Genomic DNA, 18,250 nt, shown 5'->3' with positions numbered 1-18,250 from the left:
GAAGAAGAAGATAAAGCCAGACATGAAACGCACGGAGAATTCACCTCTTATCACATCACATGGAATGTGATGTAAGAACTAACTAATAACAACTGAACTCTCCCTGTCCCTTTCCCTAAATTCCCGCTAATACACCCACTCTGTCCATCCCCTCTTTTTCATTTCCTTGTCTGTTGTCACCCTATTTCACTTCACTTCATTCGTTCTTTCCTTTCCTTTCCTCAATTTTCCCGAGAACCATCATGAAACCGACTCCAACAATAGATATTTTTACTCCCCGAACTTCATCAAGTTTACAGCTTTAGCCCTCCTCTCACTCTCTCTTCTCTTCTTTACCCACCGCTTCTTCTTCTTCCTCGACCGCCACTACCCAACAACATTCTCCGTTCCCCTTCAGCCTCCACCGCATGTCCTGCCGCCTCCCCTGCCACCGCCGCCGAGGCGGCATCCGTGCCTGAATGGTTAGGACTGGTATAGTGATGTGAAACTGGGCCATGTCGTGGAATTTTGAAGTTGGAGAGTTTTATGTAGAGACAGATTCATCGTGAGGAGTTAGACAATGTGATTGCGGGAGATGAAAGAGACGTAGAAAGAAAGAGGAAGGGTCGTGTTGTAAATATAAAGTGTGTGAAGATAGACTGAGAGATTATATACCGTGTTTATGAACGGGAGATAACGAGAGTGTATAAAGTGAACGCCATTGTCCTCTAAAGGTCTTGGAGTGCCTTGTGCCGCCTCCAAAAGGGTACAAGACTCCTATTCCCTGGCCCCAGAGTCGAGATCAGGTAAGTTTGTGGAGACATTTTTCGTTTCTAATGTTGCTCGTTTGGGTTTAGTTGTAAATGTTTGTGAAGTATGTATTGTTTCAGAGCTATTGTTGTGTAATTATCAAATTTTGGCAAGGATATTTATGAGAATGAGACGAGAAGCTGCTTACAGCTAATCATTTTGATTTATGTAGCATCTTAAGATACACTATACTACCTTTTATTCTTGTGGAATTTATTTCTCTTTAGGTGGATTTCTTTTTTTTTTTTTTTTTTTTTTTTTTTTTTTTCGGGCTAACAATGAGATGTGTGATATAAGGTGTGGCTCCGTAATGTGCCCAAACACCTCTGGTTGAAGGTAAAGAGAGGCAGAAGAATTGGTGTGAAGTAAAGGGTGATAAGTTCATTTTTCAAGGAGGTGAAGCAAAGTTTCCAAATGGAGCAGATAAGTATTTGGATCAGATTTCACAGTTGGCTACGTCTTTTAAATTCCACCTGATTATTCTGTTGCATCTGCAAGATGTTGAGGGTGTTTTCTTGACTTTGTTGTGTAGATGGTTCCTGAAATTGCATTTGGCCACCACACCCGAGTTGCATTAGATGTTGATTTGGATTAGCAAGTTTTGGTGCCTATCTGATGCACCGTAATGTAACCACTCTGTCAATAGCAATAAGAGGTCATGAGAACCAAATTCAGTTTGCACTAGAACGTGGTGTGCCAGCCATGGTAGCAGTATTTGCCAACAGCGCTTGTTATCCCAAGCCAGGCTTTTGACTTTATACATTGCTCAAGATGTCGAGTTAATTGGACTCATGATGGTATACCCTCTATATTGATGTATCTTAGTACTATAGACCTTTTTCAGTTTAGGTGTTGGAGAAGTCTCGGGTCAGCGTCAAGATGTATTCTGTATATACTTGACAATGTCAAGCTACTAACGTTTAATCTCATGTTTTCAATTTGAATATATTTTAAATGTTGAATATGATAGTTTTTGGTAAGGCTTTTATGTATTGTGACCCTTTCTTCTTTGTTCTGTGATGAAGATGGCATTTTACTTCTTGAGGCCAACAGGATGCTAAGGGCTGGAGGATATTTTGCTTGGGCAGTGGAAACTCTAGACAAAGATGGAGAGATTTTTATAGGAAACAGAAGGTATCTCATCATGCAAATAATATGTTTGTATGGAATTCACTATTGGTTACTTCTCCAAAATATTTTGTTCTGGAGTTGCATAATTTTCAAAGTTTACACTCTGGAGAATGTGGAAGGCTTTTCCTCTGTCATTAGCCCATCATCATCTTCTTTTATCCTCCCATGTTACAGTATTGTTGAAGATGAGAATTGAGCTTTTCAATCACTTGAACTCATATTATGGCTCATCTATGCACAGATATGGAGGACCTTGCTGCTCGGATTTGCTGGAACTTGTAAAGAAGGATGGAAATATTGCTGTTGGAGGAAGCCATTAAACTGTTGCTTATCAACCGTGCAGCTGGAGTCAACCTCCAATATGTGTTCCAATGATGATCTGGACAATGTTTGGTATGCTCTCTTCACACCTTTAGTTCATTTTGCTTAGTGGCTTAACATATTTTCAGATGAATGATATTTGATGCATTTACCTCTGGTCCTGTTTTTGCAATCTTTTGAGAGGGTAGAAAATTTGATGGATTAAGTGTAATCTCCTGAATATAAATATGAGCTGTTGGAGGAGAGAAGCCGTGGACAATGTTGTAACATGGTCAAAATTATCTGAAAAGTTAACACAGTGTAATATATAACTATATGCAATTATGCTGTATGTGTGCACAAATCAAGCATAATTTCTTGTGCAGTTTGTTGAATTAAACTATTTAGCACTAACTCCCTTACCAATTTTGGTGTCCTGCAAGAGATCTGTAAGCTTCCTTTCTAAAGATTGAGTTAGATTAAAACACTATTTTACCAGCCATGTTCTGTTCTTTTTTGTAGGTATGTTGGATTAAGGGCATGCTCGCACTTTTGCCAGAGAACAGTTATGGAGTTAATATTACTACATGGCCTGCACGGCTTCATCTTCCACCAGACAGGCTCCAAAGCATAAAAATGATGCCGACATATCCAGAAGGAAATCTATAGGCAATTCGAAATATTGGAATGATATAATAGTTAGTTATGTTCGTGCTTTCCGCTGGAAAGAGATGAAACTACGAAATGTGATGGACATGAGGCTGGACTTGGAGGGTATCATATTTACAGTATTGGCTGCTTTGTACTTTATTTTTTAAGATCATAAAAACGATCGATAGAGCTTGGCTGCAGTGCATAAGGTGTTCTGTTCCGATCTGAAGTAAACATACTTCATGTTGACAAAGACAACTTAGCATTAACTGGAATGTTAGAAGTTTTTACCTTCTAAGTTTGCCTTTATCTGCATGACATACTTTATGCATAAAAGATGGAACAGTAGCCAAGGCATTGCCTTGCATTCTATATCTTAATATCATACTGTGTAATTTGTTGGTCATTTTGACTATTACAGTGTCGCAGCAGCTTTGCATGATCTCCAGATTGATTGCTGGTTATGAATGTTGCACCTGTTAGTGGTTTCAACACCTTGCCTGTTTTATATATGATCGTGGACTTATCGGTGTTATGCATGACTGGTATGAATGATACGCATTCTTTTCCCTCGTTTCGAATTTGCGTCTTACTTCATGCTTGATAGATTCATGGCATTTTTTTTTTTTTTTTTTTTTTTTTTTTTTTTTTTGTATACTATTTTTACAGTCATTACCCTAAATTATTTAAACTATCATACTGGTGATCTAGGATTATTTTGTTCATTGATATACTTGGGCTGATCCTCATTCTAGTGTTAATTCTGTTTTGAGTTGGTGCCTCTATGGACTTCTCTTGAGGGGAACGGCGTTTAGTGGAAAGAAAATATACTCATGGGTGGAATACAGCAAGGATAGCCAATACATGAGATCTTATATGAGCTATTTCCTTCTGCAATTATTATTTCACCTTTCATGGAGTTTTTCTTTTTAGTTTTCTTAAAATTGAATAATTTTCGGAATGGTAAGATTACAAATTATTTTGCGGGAATTTTTTCAAATCTTATTTCATTATGCTATAGCTGACTTCTTGTGCTTTACTGATGTAGGAGTTTTATTTTCCAGGTGTGAGCCATTTGATACTTACCCTAGGACATATGACCTATTGCTGCAGCAGGTCTCTTTCTGTAGAGCAAAACAGGAATAAGTAATTATCTTTCTATCTATTTTATTAAATGCTTAAAAGTTGAAAGCACATCATTTAAGTTGCGAAGTGAATATATTTTTGCAAAATTTGTTGGCTGGTGCAGATGGATATTTCACTTATCATGCTTGAGATGGATCGGATGCTAAGACCAGGTGGACATGTTTATATCGAGATTTGGAATCTGTTATTTTTGAGCTTCAAGAATAGCAATTGCTATGGGATGAACACCGGCATTGCACGAAACTGGTGAAGGTCCCCATGCAAGCGAAGATTTTGATCTGCGAAACGAATGTAACATGCTTGATTGATTAACCTGATAAAAACTGAGATGTCGTTCGGCCGTTTGTAGAAGGAAGGGAACCTGGTGAACTCTTGCAAGAGAGGTAGTTAGCTGCAACAGTTGCCATGATATCAGACTAACTATCAATATATCTCATATTGAATAATATGTAACAGAGAATAAAAGTTAACATATTGTTGCTTTAATTACTTTCTCTTGTTCTGAAAGTGTTAATAAATAGATTGAAATTGTAATTGTTGATATAGACAATCCAATGTAGCAGAATTTTGTATGAACACAAAGATGCAAAAGAGTTCTTTATATGCAAGTGTATCAATATTTCTTTTTCTTTGATACGTTCCCCATCCATGCGGTTCTTCTACAGAGTGTTCCAATATATGGATCAAACGTAACGTTACGTGACAAATAACTCATACCCCATCTCAGAAAAGAATATTTCTGCTTTAGATCATGACACCAAGAAAACAAGACTTGCTTAATGCAACATGCTGAGGAAAGACTCCTGGCCGCAGCATTGACCTGTTTGGAGAGGTAAACTCGTAGATTTCACACACGGCGAGGCTTCGTTTCAACAAGCTCCATATACTCATCCCTTCAGTGAAATTGCTCATATTGTCTGTGATCAATGAAAAGCTGCACGAAGTAGATGTTTTGCGTTGTGTTGGTATGCAAACACGTAGCTCATGATAGAATTGTCCCAGTTCAACTTGGATACAAGAACTTCTCACAGTATGCTTTAAGATGCTAACCTCGTATTTTTCAGCCTCTAAAAGTTCACAGGCCATTTTCTCTTCAAGACATACTTCACCGGTGTACATATAGTTGATAAATGCACAAAGAGCATCGTATGATGCTCACTGATCTTTACTGTGCCACTCCGCTTTCTTCCATCTCATTCTCCAGCATCGCTTTGAACACTGGCGAACGATTCACCTGTTCACAAAATAAATTAGGGCGGCAAATGAAATTAATCATGACGATCAAGCAACGATACCCTGCAAACTAAAGCTTGACATTGCGGAGTGCGAACAACATTAATTATGTAGAAAAAAATTATATTGAGATTCTTTATTTTTGAGTTCGCGAAATGGCAAGTTTCCATCCTTTGTTTCATAAATTTTTTTAATGCAACGGTCAAAAAATAAAATGGTCATTACACCCACCCCATTCGAACCACGACCATGGTTGTCCCACCCCTCTCTCTCCCTATCCAATTAACTACCTAACATCATCCTACCATTGCCGCCTCCGTCTTTTTTCTGCCCTATCTTTTTTCTTCTTCTTCTTCTCCACTTTCCCATCTCTTTCTTCTCCTTCCTCCTTCTTCCCTCTTCTTCCGTTTTCCCCTCCTTCTTGGAATAGGCTCCGAGGCGGCTGGATTTGGCCGCCAGAGGGCCATCACGTTGTGGCCAGTTAACCGCAACTAGATCTAGTCGCCGCAAGACACCAACGCCAATCTCCACCTCACTTAGTACCAACTCATCATACCATCCCTTCACCGTTGAACGCCTATTCCGGCGTCCTCTAAACCTCTTGACTCCACCACCTTACCCTCTCAGCCTACACATCAAAACCCTTTCACCCCCCATCTCATTGAGCCACCAATCGCCAACCATCGCCCTCTTTTGGTCTGCACGCTTCCAAGCTTTTCCAATCGATCCCAATGTCGAAAACCGACCTGACCCCGCTTTTCTCTCCACGGGCACCTCCTTTCAAAAACCCCCAACACCCTAATCTCATTTGCTCGTCGATCGTCGGAATCACACCGTTAGGAATTTATGGGTTGTCGCAGCTTTCCACCTAAATTCCAGCCGCTCCCTGCACTTCAAATCTTTCCCAACACCAACAATTGCATTATCACTCCTCCCAAACCAAACCCCCATCAACCCTAACACCTGTTGCTCACTGTTTGCCGTCCCATTTCCAATCCGTTATGTAGGTAAGTTTGTGGTTGTTTTGTGCATTTTTGGGTGGGTTTGTGGTTGTTTTTGGATAGGTTTGTAGGTGGGTTTGTGGTGGTTCGTGGCTGGATTTGTGAGTGATTTGTGGTGGTCATTTGGTGGCGATAGGGCTGACTTTAGGGTTTGAGGATTGCGATGGTGGTGGTGGTGGTGGTGACTTTGGGGTTTGGTGGTGCTGGTTGTGAAATGTGGTAGGTGGTGGTGGTGATGGTGAAATCAAAAGTCAAAGGTAGAATGGTAATAGCATCCGCTACAATTGTATTAAAAGTCAAAATTCATTAAAGTGTTACTTTTAGGGTGGGGATATGAAATTTATGAAAGGTGGAAAGTTGCCATTTCGCGAAACCCTGGTGAAAACATGTCGGTTACTCTTTATTTTTAAGAAATTCAGGTTACTTTTTCTTACAGCACTAAAATTATTAGACAAATTAACAATAGAATTCAATGTATTTTCAACTAAGCTCATATATAGATATAGAGAGAGAGAGAGAGAGAGAGATACTGACCAAAACGGCCTTATGAGCCGGGATAGGAACGGCGGACTCAGAAGCTCCGTCCTCAGCTAGCAAAACGAGGTCGGTGTACGATGGCTGGTGGCGGTGATCAAGTGGAGACCAAAACCTTAAGAAGGCAATTTTGGCTTTATGCTCTTCGATTTCCCGTTGCAACTTCTCAACGGTTTCTCCCGCCTTCTCGTAGCAATCATTGCACACGACCGCGATCCTGTACACTCTGCAAGATTGGCAATACATCATTTTCTATGTTTTGGGATTTCTAGTTTAGTTACTATAATTGAGGAATGTTGCAATGTAACACATTGAAAGTTAATTGTTTTGGTCTGGCTACCTTGCTGCCGGTGTAAGGTTACACAATGCGTGAGCCAAGCGTGCAAGCAAATACCAAAACAAAACATTACAGGCAAGAAACCAATTAGGTTCAAGGAAATACCGAAACAAAATATTACAGGGGAGAAGCCTAATTAAAAAGTAGGTTTTGAACCCAGTCGATAAAAGCTCTGTAATTCTAAAGCAATATAGCTACCATTGAAGCACTGCAACGAGTTGTTTAGTTCTCAATGTCTACAGAGGATGTACATCATAAAAGAAGTCGTTGAGTGGTGAACGCACGAGGGCGTGTGAAAGCAATAATCCACAATTTAAAAAATGGATATTTTTCTTACATCACATATCAGTAAGTTGCTGATCTTGTTTTGTTCAAACGAAGGTTGTCCGAGAAAGAACTACCATGAGAATTTGTCCCGAGTGGATTATTATCTTTCTTACTGAAGAAACAAGAGGAATTAAATACAACATATTTCTGGTTTATTATCGTTCATCAAAGGTTGTAATAAAGCGTATATATTTTGCCATAAATTTATATGGGCGAATTGGCGGGCGCAGATGTAACATTTCAATTCTCATGCTCCAGTTGAGATAATGTGATATAAGAAAAAGAAAATAATTGCTTTTTACGTTCTTTTAATTCTGCGAATGTACTTCATGGATTGGGAAAAAAATTGTTTAAATATAATTGGCATTCAAAATGTAATAAGAATCCTGAATCCAAGCAAAGGTGTGACATAGTGATTTATGTAACCAGTGATGTAATGCACTAAAGTGTATTTTTACGCCGCATGACGATTTCTTGAATGGATATACAACTTTATCATATTCATGTGCTTGGCCAATTTGAAATTTCCTGGCAACTACTCTCAACAGAACCAAGAACTGCAAGAAATGTTGTTTTAATTGCTTATTGGCAAAGCTTTAAAGAAACTTTTAGGAAGATCAAGTCAATTATAAGCTTGTCAACAATACTTAATGACTATTGTTGATGCTTAATTTTGACATCAATTATTCGCACGTGAGAAATGCTAAACAGGCTTAGAAATCACACGTGATTATGGAAGTATTTAATTGAATGAAAGGTGAAGAATAATGTTTAAAGTGGTTCGGATGCTCACAAGACGAATCTTACGTCCACTGATATTGTATTAATGAGTAAAGTCAAGTCGCGTTCAACGAGTTGAGTTACAGCTTAGAGAATACAAGAGAGAGAGAGAGAGAGAGAGAGAGAGAGAGAGAGAGAGAGAATATGATATGCCTTAGTGAAATTAGTCAATCCCCCAAATGGGAGAGAAGTCATCTATTTATAGTGGGATAAATCAACTATTCTCAGCAGGATGATTAAGATGATGATGAAGAGAGTGACCTTTTCGAAGCATTCAATGTGTTTGATTTGAATGGCGATGGTTTCATTACTAGCGAGGAGCTTTAGAGCGTGCTGGCGAGATTTGGAATGTGGGATGAAACAAGCGGGAAGGATTGCAGAAGCATGACTCGTGTTTACGATACAAATTTGGATGGAGTTCTTGACTTTAAAGAACTTAAGAACATGATGCTTCGCACCATTTCTTAATTCTTTAACTATTTAATTTCTAAGCAAAATATATAAATATGTTTTTTAAGTTATTGTAAAATTTTCGTTATATATATGATGGCGATATTTAATATTTATAGACCTGATATAAACATAATTAATACCGTACTTGGTATATAATATTATTGTTTTGTTTAAGCAAATTTATGTATCCCATTGTGCTTTGTACAATATATAAAAAAGTTATGTTTATGGCTTATGGTTATATATATTAATGAATTAATAGTGTTTATATTTACTGTGTACAGTGTTTGTAATAAATAAAATTGGATTTTATATGAAGTTGTAATTTTCTTTTAATCGAATTATGATATTCAGTTCTTGCTGTGATTTATGGTCAATATTTATTTTTTTTATTGATGAAATTTAATGATAAATACCAACGTTACGTAAATAAAAATAAGAATAGGTATATGAATATCATGTAATGTTGCAAACTTACAGTTTACAACCATAAAAAAACAATCAATTGGTCCACCTTATGTTACAAAAGACAAAAAACCAATTAGCTATTGATCAGTAACTAAACAACCATAAAAAAACAATCAATTAGTCCACCTTATGTTAAAAAAGACAAAAAACCAATTAGCTATTGATCAGTAACTAAACAGTAGATTATTTTGACCCCTAATTACTATTTTTCATCTGAAAAAATTAACCCATAAAACGACATAGAATTACAATGGTTGGTTATGCATATTAGAGTAGCATATAACATACTGCATATCAAATTATCATATGTTAATCATGCTTTCATTTATTGTATTATGACTGAATAATAAAATGTATTTTACACATGATTTTGTTATACCTAAAATATCAGGACTGATGTAATCTCACGTCAATAAAGGTTAATCAGAACTTAGAAAGGCTTTGTGCCGTCTAGACACTGTCATGTCGCTCAGGGACAGTAGAAGTAAGACTGTCATTAACGTGGTAGGTAAGGGTTTGACTTGTGGGTGGGTGGGAATCGTCCACCTGTCCAAACTCTACGCAATTTAAGGATATCTCATATACAATAAACCAATGGAAAGCAGGCTAGGAATTGTACGACACCTGTCCACCTACAAGCTCATAATCATTACCTTGTATATACTTGACAATGTCAAGCTACTAACAGTTTTAATCTCATGCTTTCAATTTGAATATATTTTAAACTGTGAATATGATAGTTTTTGGTAAGGTTCTTATGTATTGATGATCCTTTCTTCTTTGTTCTGTGATGAAGATGGCATTTTACTTCTTGAGGCCAACAGGATGCTAAGGGCTGGAGGATATTTTGCTTGGGCAGTGGAAACTCTAGACAAAGATGGAGAGATTTTATTAGAGAAACAGAAAGGTATCTCATCATGCAAATAATATGTTTGTATGGAATTCACTATTGGTTACTTCTCCAAAATATTTTGTTCTGGAGTTGCATAATTTTCAAAGCTTTAAAGAAACTTTTAGGAAGATCAAGTCAATTATAAGTCGTCAACAATACTTAAGACTATTGTGATGCTTAATTTTGACATCAATTATTCGCACGTGAGAAATGCTAAACAGGCTTAGAAATCACACGTGATTATGGAAGTATTTAATTGAATGAAAGGTGAAGAATAATGTTTTAAAGTGGTTCGGATGCTCACAAGACGAATCTTACGTCCACTGATATTGTATTAATGAGTAAAGTCAAGTCGCGTTCAACGAGTGAGTTACAGCTTAGAGAATACAGAGAGAGAGAGAGAGAGAGAGAGAGAGAGAGAGAGAGAGAGAGAGAGAATATGATATGCCTTAGTGAAATTAGTCAATCCCCCAAATGGGAGAGAAGTCATCTATTTATAGTGGGATAAATCAACTATTCTCAGCAGGATGATTAGATGATGATTGAAAAGAGTGATTTAAGTCATCTATTTTCTGCTCATTCTTCTTCTTCTTCATCTCCACTTTTCCCCATCTCTTTCTTCTTCTCTTCCTCCTTCTTCCCTCTTCTTCCGTTTTCTCCCTTCTTGGAATAGGCTCCGAGGCGGCTGGATTTGGCCGCCATGAGGCCATCACGTTGTGGCCAGTTAACCGACAACTAGATCTAGTCGCCGCAAGACACCAACGCCAATCTCCACCTCACTCAGTACCAACACTCATCATACCATCCCTTCATCGTTGAACGCCTATTCCGGCATCCTCTAAACCTCTTGACTCCACCACCTTACTCCTCTCAACCTACACATCAAAACCATTATCACCCCCCATCTCATTGAGCCACCAATCGCCAACCATCGCCCTCTTTTGGTCTGCACGCTTCCAAGACTTTTCCAATCGATCCCAATGTCGAAAACCGACCTTGACTCCACTTTTCTCTCCATGGGCAACTCCTTTCAAAAACCCCCAACACCCTAAATCTCATTTGCTCGTCGATCGTCGGAATCACACCGTTAGGAATTTATGGGATTGTCGCAGCTTTCCACCTAAATTCCAGCCGCTCCCTGCACTTGAAATCTTTCCCAACACCACCAATTGCATTATCACTCCTCCCAAACCAAAACCCCATCAACCCTAACACCTGTTGCGCACTGTTTGCCGTCCCACATTTCCAATCCGGGTATGTTGGTAAGTTTGTGGTTGAGTTTGTGGCATTTTTGGGTGGGTTTGTGGCTCAATTTGTGGTTGTTTTCGGATAGGTTTGTAGGTGGGTTTGTGGCTGAGGTTTGTGGTGGTTCGTGGCTGGATTTGTGAGTGATTTGGTGGTGGTCATTTGGTGGCGATAGGGCTGAATTTAGGGTTTAGAGGGATTGCGATGGTGGTGGTGGTGGTGACTTTGGGGTTTTGGCCGTGATGGTGTTGAAATGTGGTAGCTCGTGGTGGTGATGGTGATGGTGAAATCAAAAGTAATAGCACCCTCTACAGTGGTATTAAAAGTCAAAATTCATTAACAGTGTTACTTTTACTCTTTTAGGGTGGGGATATGGAATTTATGAAACAGGGGTGGGAACTTGTTATTTCGCGAAACCCTGGGTGGAAACATGTCGGTTACTCTTTATTTTTCTTACAGCACTAAAATTATTACACAAATTAACAATAGAATTCAATGTAGCTTCAACTAAGCTCATATATATAGATAGAGAGAGAGAGGTACTGACCATAACGGCCTTATGAGCTGGGATAGGAACGGCGGACCCAGAAGCTCCGTCCTCAGCTAGCAAAACGAGGTCGGTGTACGATGGCTGGTGGCGGTGATCAAGTGGAGACCAAAACCTTAAGAAGGCAATTTTGGCTTTATGCTCTTCGATCTCCCGCTGCAACTTCTCAACGGTTTCTCCCGCCTTCTCGTAGCAATCATTGCACACGACCCCGCTCCTGTACACTCTGCAAGATTGGCAATACATCTTCTATGTTTTGGGATTTCTGGTTTAGTTAGTATAATTGAGGAATGTTGTAATGTAACACTTTGAAAGTTAAGTGTTTTGGTCTGGCTACCTTGCTGCCGGTGTAAGGTTACACAGAATGCGTGAGCCAAGCGTGCAAGCAAATACCAAAACAAAACATTACAGGCAAGAAACCAATTAGGTTCAAGGAAATACCAAAACAAAATGTTACAGGGGAGAAGCCTAATTAAAAAGTGGGTTTTGAACCCAGTCGTTAAAGCTCTGTAATTCTAAAGCAATATAGCTACCATTGAAGCACTGCAATGAGTTGTTTAGTTCTCAATGCCTACAGAGGATGTACGTCATAAAAGAAGTCGTTGAGGGCGAGTGAAAGCAATAATCCACAATTTAAAAAATGGATCTTTTTCGTACATCACATATCAGTAAGTTGCTGATCTTGTTTTGTTCAAACGAAGGTTGTCCGAGAAAGAATTACTAAGAGAATTTATGTCCCGAGTGGATTATTATCTTTCTTAGTGAAGAAACAAAAGGAAATTAAATACAACATATTTCTGGTTTATTATCCTTCATCAAAGGTTGTAATAAAGCGTATATATTTTGCTATAAATTTATATGGGCGAATTGGCGGGCGCAGATGTAACATTTCAATTCTCATGCTCCAGTTGAGATAATGTGATACAAGAAAAAGAAAATAATTGCTTTTTACATTCTTTTAATTCTGCGAATGTACTTCATGGATTGGGAAAAAAATTGTTTAAATATAATTGACATTCAAAATGTAATAAGAATCCTGAATCCAAGCAAAGGTGTGACATAGTGATTTATATACCAGTGATGTGTACTAGAGTGTATTTTTACCCCACATGACGATTTCTTGTATGGATATACAACTTTATCATATTCATGTGCTTGACCAATTTGAAATTTCCTGGCAACTACTCTCAACAGAACCAAGAACTGCAAGAAATGTTGTTTTAATTGCTTATTGGCAAAGCTTTAAAGAAACTTTCAGGAAGATCAAGTCAATTATAAGCTTGTCAACAATACCTAATGACTGTATAGTTTTGGTAGCTCAACCATAAAACGAAATTTGAATAATAAACTATTGACATTTACATCCATTCTGATGCTCTGAGACTTTCTTGAATAAGATAATGGGAAAAGATACTAGAAGGGAAAAGAATATTTGGTATACAGAAGATAACACTAGATGATTTCTATAAATCCACAACATTTTACAATTTCAAGTTTTGCCACCAATAACATCTTTTAAAAAACTTTGACATGCCCATCAATATAGTCGAAAACTACTACAAAACTTTCCAACCAACAAATATTTTAGTTTGTTCATATTATCTCCATCTACATACAGAGACTCCATAAACAGTAAACACTAATCAATGACTCATATCTTATCCCCCCCAAAAAATAATGATACTGGTTTCAGATCAGCACAGGAAGAAAACTGTACTCACTCCTTACTTCATGGAAGAATCCTTATGGGCTGCAGTATTCACCTGTTTAGAGAGGTAAGCTTCGTAGATCTCCACCACAAGGCGGGGGTCTTTTTCAACAAGCTCTATGTACTCCTCCCGTTTGGTAAGCTTGTCCATGTTGTCAGTGATCAATGACAAAGATGCATCAAGCAGTTGTTTAGCATTATGCTGGTGTGCAAAAGCATAGCTCATAACTGAATTGTCCCAATTCAACTTGGATACCAGGAACTTCTCACAGTATGCTTTAAGGTGCTTCACCTGGTATTTTTCCGCCAGTTCTAAAAGGTCATAGGCCATTTGCTCATCAAGGCATGCTTCTGCAGTGTACAAATAGTTGACAAATGCACGAAGTGCATCGTATGTCACATCACTAATCTTTATAGTGCCACTCCGGCTTTCCTCCATCTCATTCTCTAGCATGGCTTTGAACACTGGAGAACGGCTCACCTGAATACATTTCAAAGAAATAATAAGGAATGGTGTACCCTAGAAGTGCATCATCAACCGAGTGCATAGTGAAAAAGCCAATTATACAGGAATACATGCTTAAATTGTGCCTACAAAGACACACGCAAACCCTCAATTTTAGATGGAATCATATTTGAGCTGCTTACAACTTCATGCTCTGCCAAATTCATCCGTGACACCCCATAATAATTTGTGCACAGACACACAAGAGGCGGGTACACTCCCCTGATAAATGGAATTGGATCAATCTTAGCCAGATCCCACCAGGTAGAATTATCCAACAACATTTTTTGTTTTTCAAAAAAATAAAGAAATAGAAAAAAAATAATTAGAAAAAAAAGTATTTGCCAGTTATGGACTTCAACTCCAGTTCCACAAGCAGAGCAACCAAATAAGCACTTCATATTAAAATCAATTTATTATGCATATCCTCGTATTCTTTCTCCTTATCTCATCAACTTGAAATTTACATTTGGCCCCACTAATAAAGAAGCGCTCCGCATGATACAGAGCAACTCAATCAACCAGAGCAAGAATTCAATCTGCAGATTACAGATGAACAATTCCATCACTTCCACAAGGGTTGAAGAGTTTCCCGGAGCTACCAAGTTATCAAATTTTTATCACGTTCACTCCCAACTTCCAAATTTAATCCAAGCCCTCCAAAATTCAATCTAAGCTCTCCTCAACTCCTATACGAACAAGTTTCGATCTCAAAACCTCTCTTACAACTAAAAGAAACCTTACCAACTAAGCTAACAATACTGACTACCAACTCCACTTTCCTGCACAAATTAAAGCACTATCATCCATCAAAACCAACAACAATTACTACGCCTATCCCATAGTAGTAATCACAGTGCAATAGAATTCACCATAACTTATAGTACCAGTTAACAAGCTCTAGCAATAAGCAAAGAATCAAAAACTTTTCTGGGTACTCACCAAAACGGCTTTATGGGCAGGGACGGGAACGGAGAAGCCAGAGGAGCCATCCTCGGAGGTGGCGACCAAAACGACATCGGTGTAACAAGGGCCATTGTGGGACCTAGCATGGTGATCAAGCGGAGACCAAAATCTCAGAAAGGCAACTTTAGCTTTAAGATCTTCGATCTCTCGCTTGAGCTCCTCCTCGGTCTCGCTCGCCTCCTCGTAACACTCCTTGCACGTGCCCGCGTCACGTGTCCCGTATTCCTCCCTGCACGATATGCAACGCATGGTTTCGGATTCGGACTCGGACTCGCTCTCCGACTCCGAAAAATCGGTGTGGCGAGATGAGAGACACCGGCGTCCGCGCATTCCGAAAGTTAGGTCCGGTTCGGTCAGTTTCGGTGGAGTGGGTAGTATCACGAAATCTTGTTTATTCGTTCAAGTTTACTCAAGTGCCCTTTTGTAATAATTTATTGGATGGGTGGTTGTTGAGTTTCGGTTTGTAATTACTGTTATATTTTTTTTATTCTAGATTTGTGGTTTCTTTGATTAAATAATATGATACTCTCAAGATTAATTAAATAATTATCACTGTTATATATATTATTACATAAATTGGACTTTTGTAATGNAACACCTAATGACTGTATAGTTTTGGTAGCTCAACCATAAAACGAAATTTGAATAATAAACTATTGACATTTACATCCATTCTGATGCTCTGAGACTTTCTTGAATAAGATAATGGGAAAAGATACTAGAAGGGAAAAGAATATTTGGTATACAGAAGATAACACTAGATGATTTCTATAAATCCACAACATTTTACAATTTCAAGTTTTGCCACCAATAACATCTTTTAAAAAACTTTGACATGCCCATCAATATAGTCGAAAACTACTACAAAACTTTCCAACCAACAAATATTTTAGTTTGTTCATATTATCTCCATCTACATACAGAGACTCCATAAACAGTAAACACTAATCAATGACTCATATCTTATCCCCCCCAAAAAATAATGATACTGGTTTCAGATCAGCACAGGAAGAAAACTGTACTCACTCCTTACTTCATGGAAGAATCCTTATGGGCTGCAGTATTCACCTGTTTAGAGAGGTAAGCTTCGTAGATCTCCACCACAAGGCGGGGGTCTTTTTCAACAAGCTCTATGTACTCCTCCCGTTTGGTAAGCTTGTCCATGTTGTCAGTGATCAATGACAAAGATGCATCAAGCAGTTGTTTAGCATTATGCTGGTGTGCAAAAGCATAGCTCATAACTGAATTGTCCCAATTCAACTTGGATACCAGGAACTTCTCACAGTATGCTTTAAGGTGCTTCACCTGGTATTTTTCCGCCAGTTCTAAAAGGTCATAGGCCATTTGCTCATCAAGGCATGCTTCTGCAGTGTACAAATAGTTGACAAATGCACGAAGTGCATCGTATGTCACATCACTAATCTTTATAGTGCCACTCCGGCTTTCCTCCATCTCATTCTCTAGCATGGCTTTGAACACTGGAGAACGGCTCACCTGAATACATTTCAAAGAAATAATAAGGAATGGTGTACCCTAGAAGTGCATCATCAACCGAGTGCATAGTGAAAAAGCCAATTATACAGGAATACATGCTTAAATTGTGCCTACAAAGACACACGCAAACCCTCAATTTTAGATGGAATCATATTTGAGCTGCTTACAACTTCATGCTCTGCCAAATTCATCCGTGACACCCCATAATAATTTGTGCACAGACACACAAGAGGCGGGTACACTCCCCTGATAAATGGAATTGGATCAATCTTAGCCAGATCCCACCAGGTAGAATTATCCAACAACATTTTTTGTTTTTCAAAAAAATAAAGAAATAGAAAAAAAATAATTAGAAAAAAAAGTATTTGCCAGTTATGGACTTCAACTCCAGTTCCACAAGCAGAGCAACCAAATAAGCACTTCATATTAAAATCAATTTATTATGCATATCCTCGTATTCTTTCTCCTTATCTCATCAACTTGAAATTTACATTTGGCCCCACTAATAAAGAAGCGCTCCGCATGATACAGAGCAACTCAATCAACCAGAGCAAGAATTCAATCTGCAGATTACAGATGAACAATTCCATCACTTCCACAAGGGTTGAAGAGTTTCCCGGAGCTACCAAGTTATCAAATTTTTATCACGTTCACTCCCAACTTCCAAATTTAATCCAAGCCCTCCAAAATTCAATCTAAGCTCTCCTCAACTCCTATACGAACAAGTTTCGATCTCAAAACCTCTCTTACAACTAAAAGAAACCTTACCAACTAAGCTAACAATACTGACTACCAACTCCACTTTCCTGCACAAATTAAAGCACTATCATCCATCAAAACCAACAACAATTACTACGCCTATCCCATAGTAGTAATCACAGTGCAATAGAATTCACCATAACTTATAGTACCAGTTAACAAGCTCTAGCAATAAGCAAAGAATCAAAAACTTTTCTGGGTACTCACCAAAACGGCTTTATGGGCAGGGACGGGAACGGAGAAGCCAGAGGAGCCATCCTCGGAGGTGGCGACCAAAACGACATCGGTGTAACAAGGGCCATTGTGGGACCTAGCATGGTGATCAAGCGGAGACCAAAATCTCAGAAAGGCAACTTTAGCTTTAAGATCTTCGATCTCTCGCTTGAGCTCCTCCTCGGTCTCGCTCGCCTCCTCGTAACACTCCTTGCACGTGCCCGCGTCACGTGTCCCGTATTCCTCCCTGCACGATATGCAACGCATGGTTTCGGATTCGGACTCGGACTCGCTCTCCGACTCCGAAAAATCGGTGTGGCGAGATGAGAGACACCGGCGTCCGCGCATTCCGAAAGTTAGGTCCGGTTCGGTCAGTTTCGGTGGAGTGGGTAGTATCAGGAAATGTTGTTTACTCGTTCAAGTTTACTCAAGTGCCCTTTTGTAATAATTATTGGATGGGTGGTTGTTGAGTTTCGGTTTGTAATTACTGTTATATTTTTTTTATTCGAGATTTGTGGTTTCTTTGATTAAATAATATGATACTCTCAAGATTAATTAAATAATTATCACTGTTATATATATTATTACATAAATTGGACTTTTGTAATGTATGACTGTTATATTAATAACATTATCATCATCATCATAATTATTGTATCGAAGAATTAGTGACTCAATAAATATTTTTATAAATTTTAATTTTAATTTTTTTTTTAAAATTTATACTCACAACTTTTTCTTATAAATTTTTTTTTACAACAACTCATAATT

General features: G+C 38.4%; 2 protein-coding genes and 2 pseudogenes across 2 annotated transcripts; 1 reads left to right on the top strand and 3 right to left on the bottom strand.

The window, feature by feature from the left end:
• Positions 1 to 494: 494 nt before the first annotated feature.
• Positions 495 to 4,325, top strand: LOC116140118 (annotated as a pseudogene).
• A 305-nt stretch (positions 4,326 to 4,630) lies between these two features.
• LOC116140117 lies at positions 4,631 to 7,034 on the bottom strand (annotated as a pseudogene).
• A 6,247-nt stretch (positions 7,035 to 13,281) lies between these two features.
• Positions 13,282 to 15,428, bottom strand: LOC116140075 (BTB/POZ domain-containing protein At4g08455-like). Its single transcript, XM_031425709.1, has 2 exons — positions 14,990 to 15,428; positions 13,282 to 14,023 (listed from the first exon to the last, which is right to left on the bottom strand). The coding sequence occupies exons 1-2, from the start codon at positions 15,341 to 15,343 to the stop codon at positions 13,559 to 13,561; spliced, it is 819 nt and encodes a 272-aa protein (XP_031281569.1). The 5' UTR covers positions 15,344 to 15,428; the 3' UTR covers positions 13,282 to 13,558.
• Positions 15,429 to 15,765: 337 nt separating this feature from the next.
• On the bottom strand, positions 15,766 to 17,914 carry LOC116140088 (BTB/POZ domain-containing protein At4g08455-like). Its single transcript, XM_031425723.1, has 2 exons — positions 17,474 to 17,914; positions 15,766 to 16,507 (listed from the first exon to the last, which is right to left on the bottom strand). Exons 1-2 carry the CDS (start codon positions 17,825 to 17,827, stop codon positions 16,043 to 16,045), a joined length of 819 nt encoding a protein of 272 aa, XP_031281583.1. The 5' UTR covers positions 17,828 to 17,914; the 3' UTR covers positions 15,766 to 16,042.
• Positions 17,915 to 18,250: the final 336 nt, after the last annotated feature.

The sequence above is a fragment of the Pistacia vera genome, unplaced genomic scaffold (assembly GCF_008641045.1).
Source record: "Pistacia vera cultivar Batoury unplaced genomic scaffold, PisVer_v2 Contig363, whole genome shotgun sequence".
In the NCBI taxonomy this organism is placed as follows: Eukaryota; Viridiplantae; Streptophyta; class Magnoliopsida; order Sapindales; family Anacardiaceae; genus Pistacia; species Pistacia vera.
The sequence above is the reverse complement of the archived record's forward strand: the minus strand, read 5'-3'. Positions and strand labels throughout refer to the sequence as shown.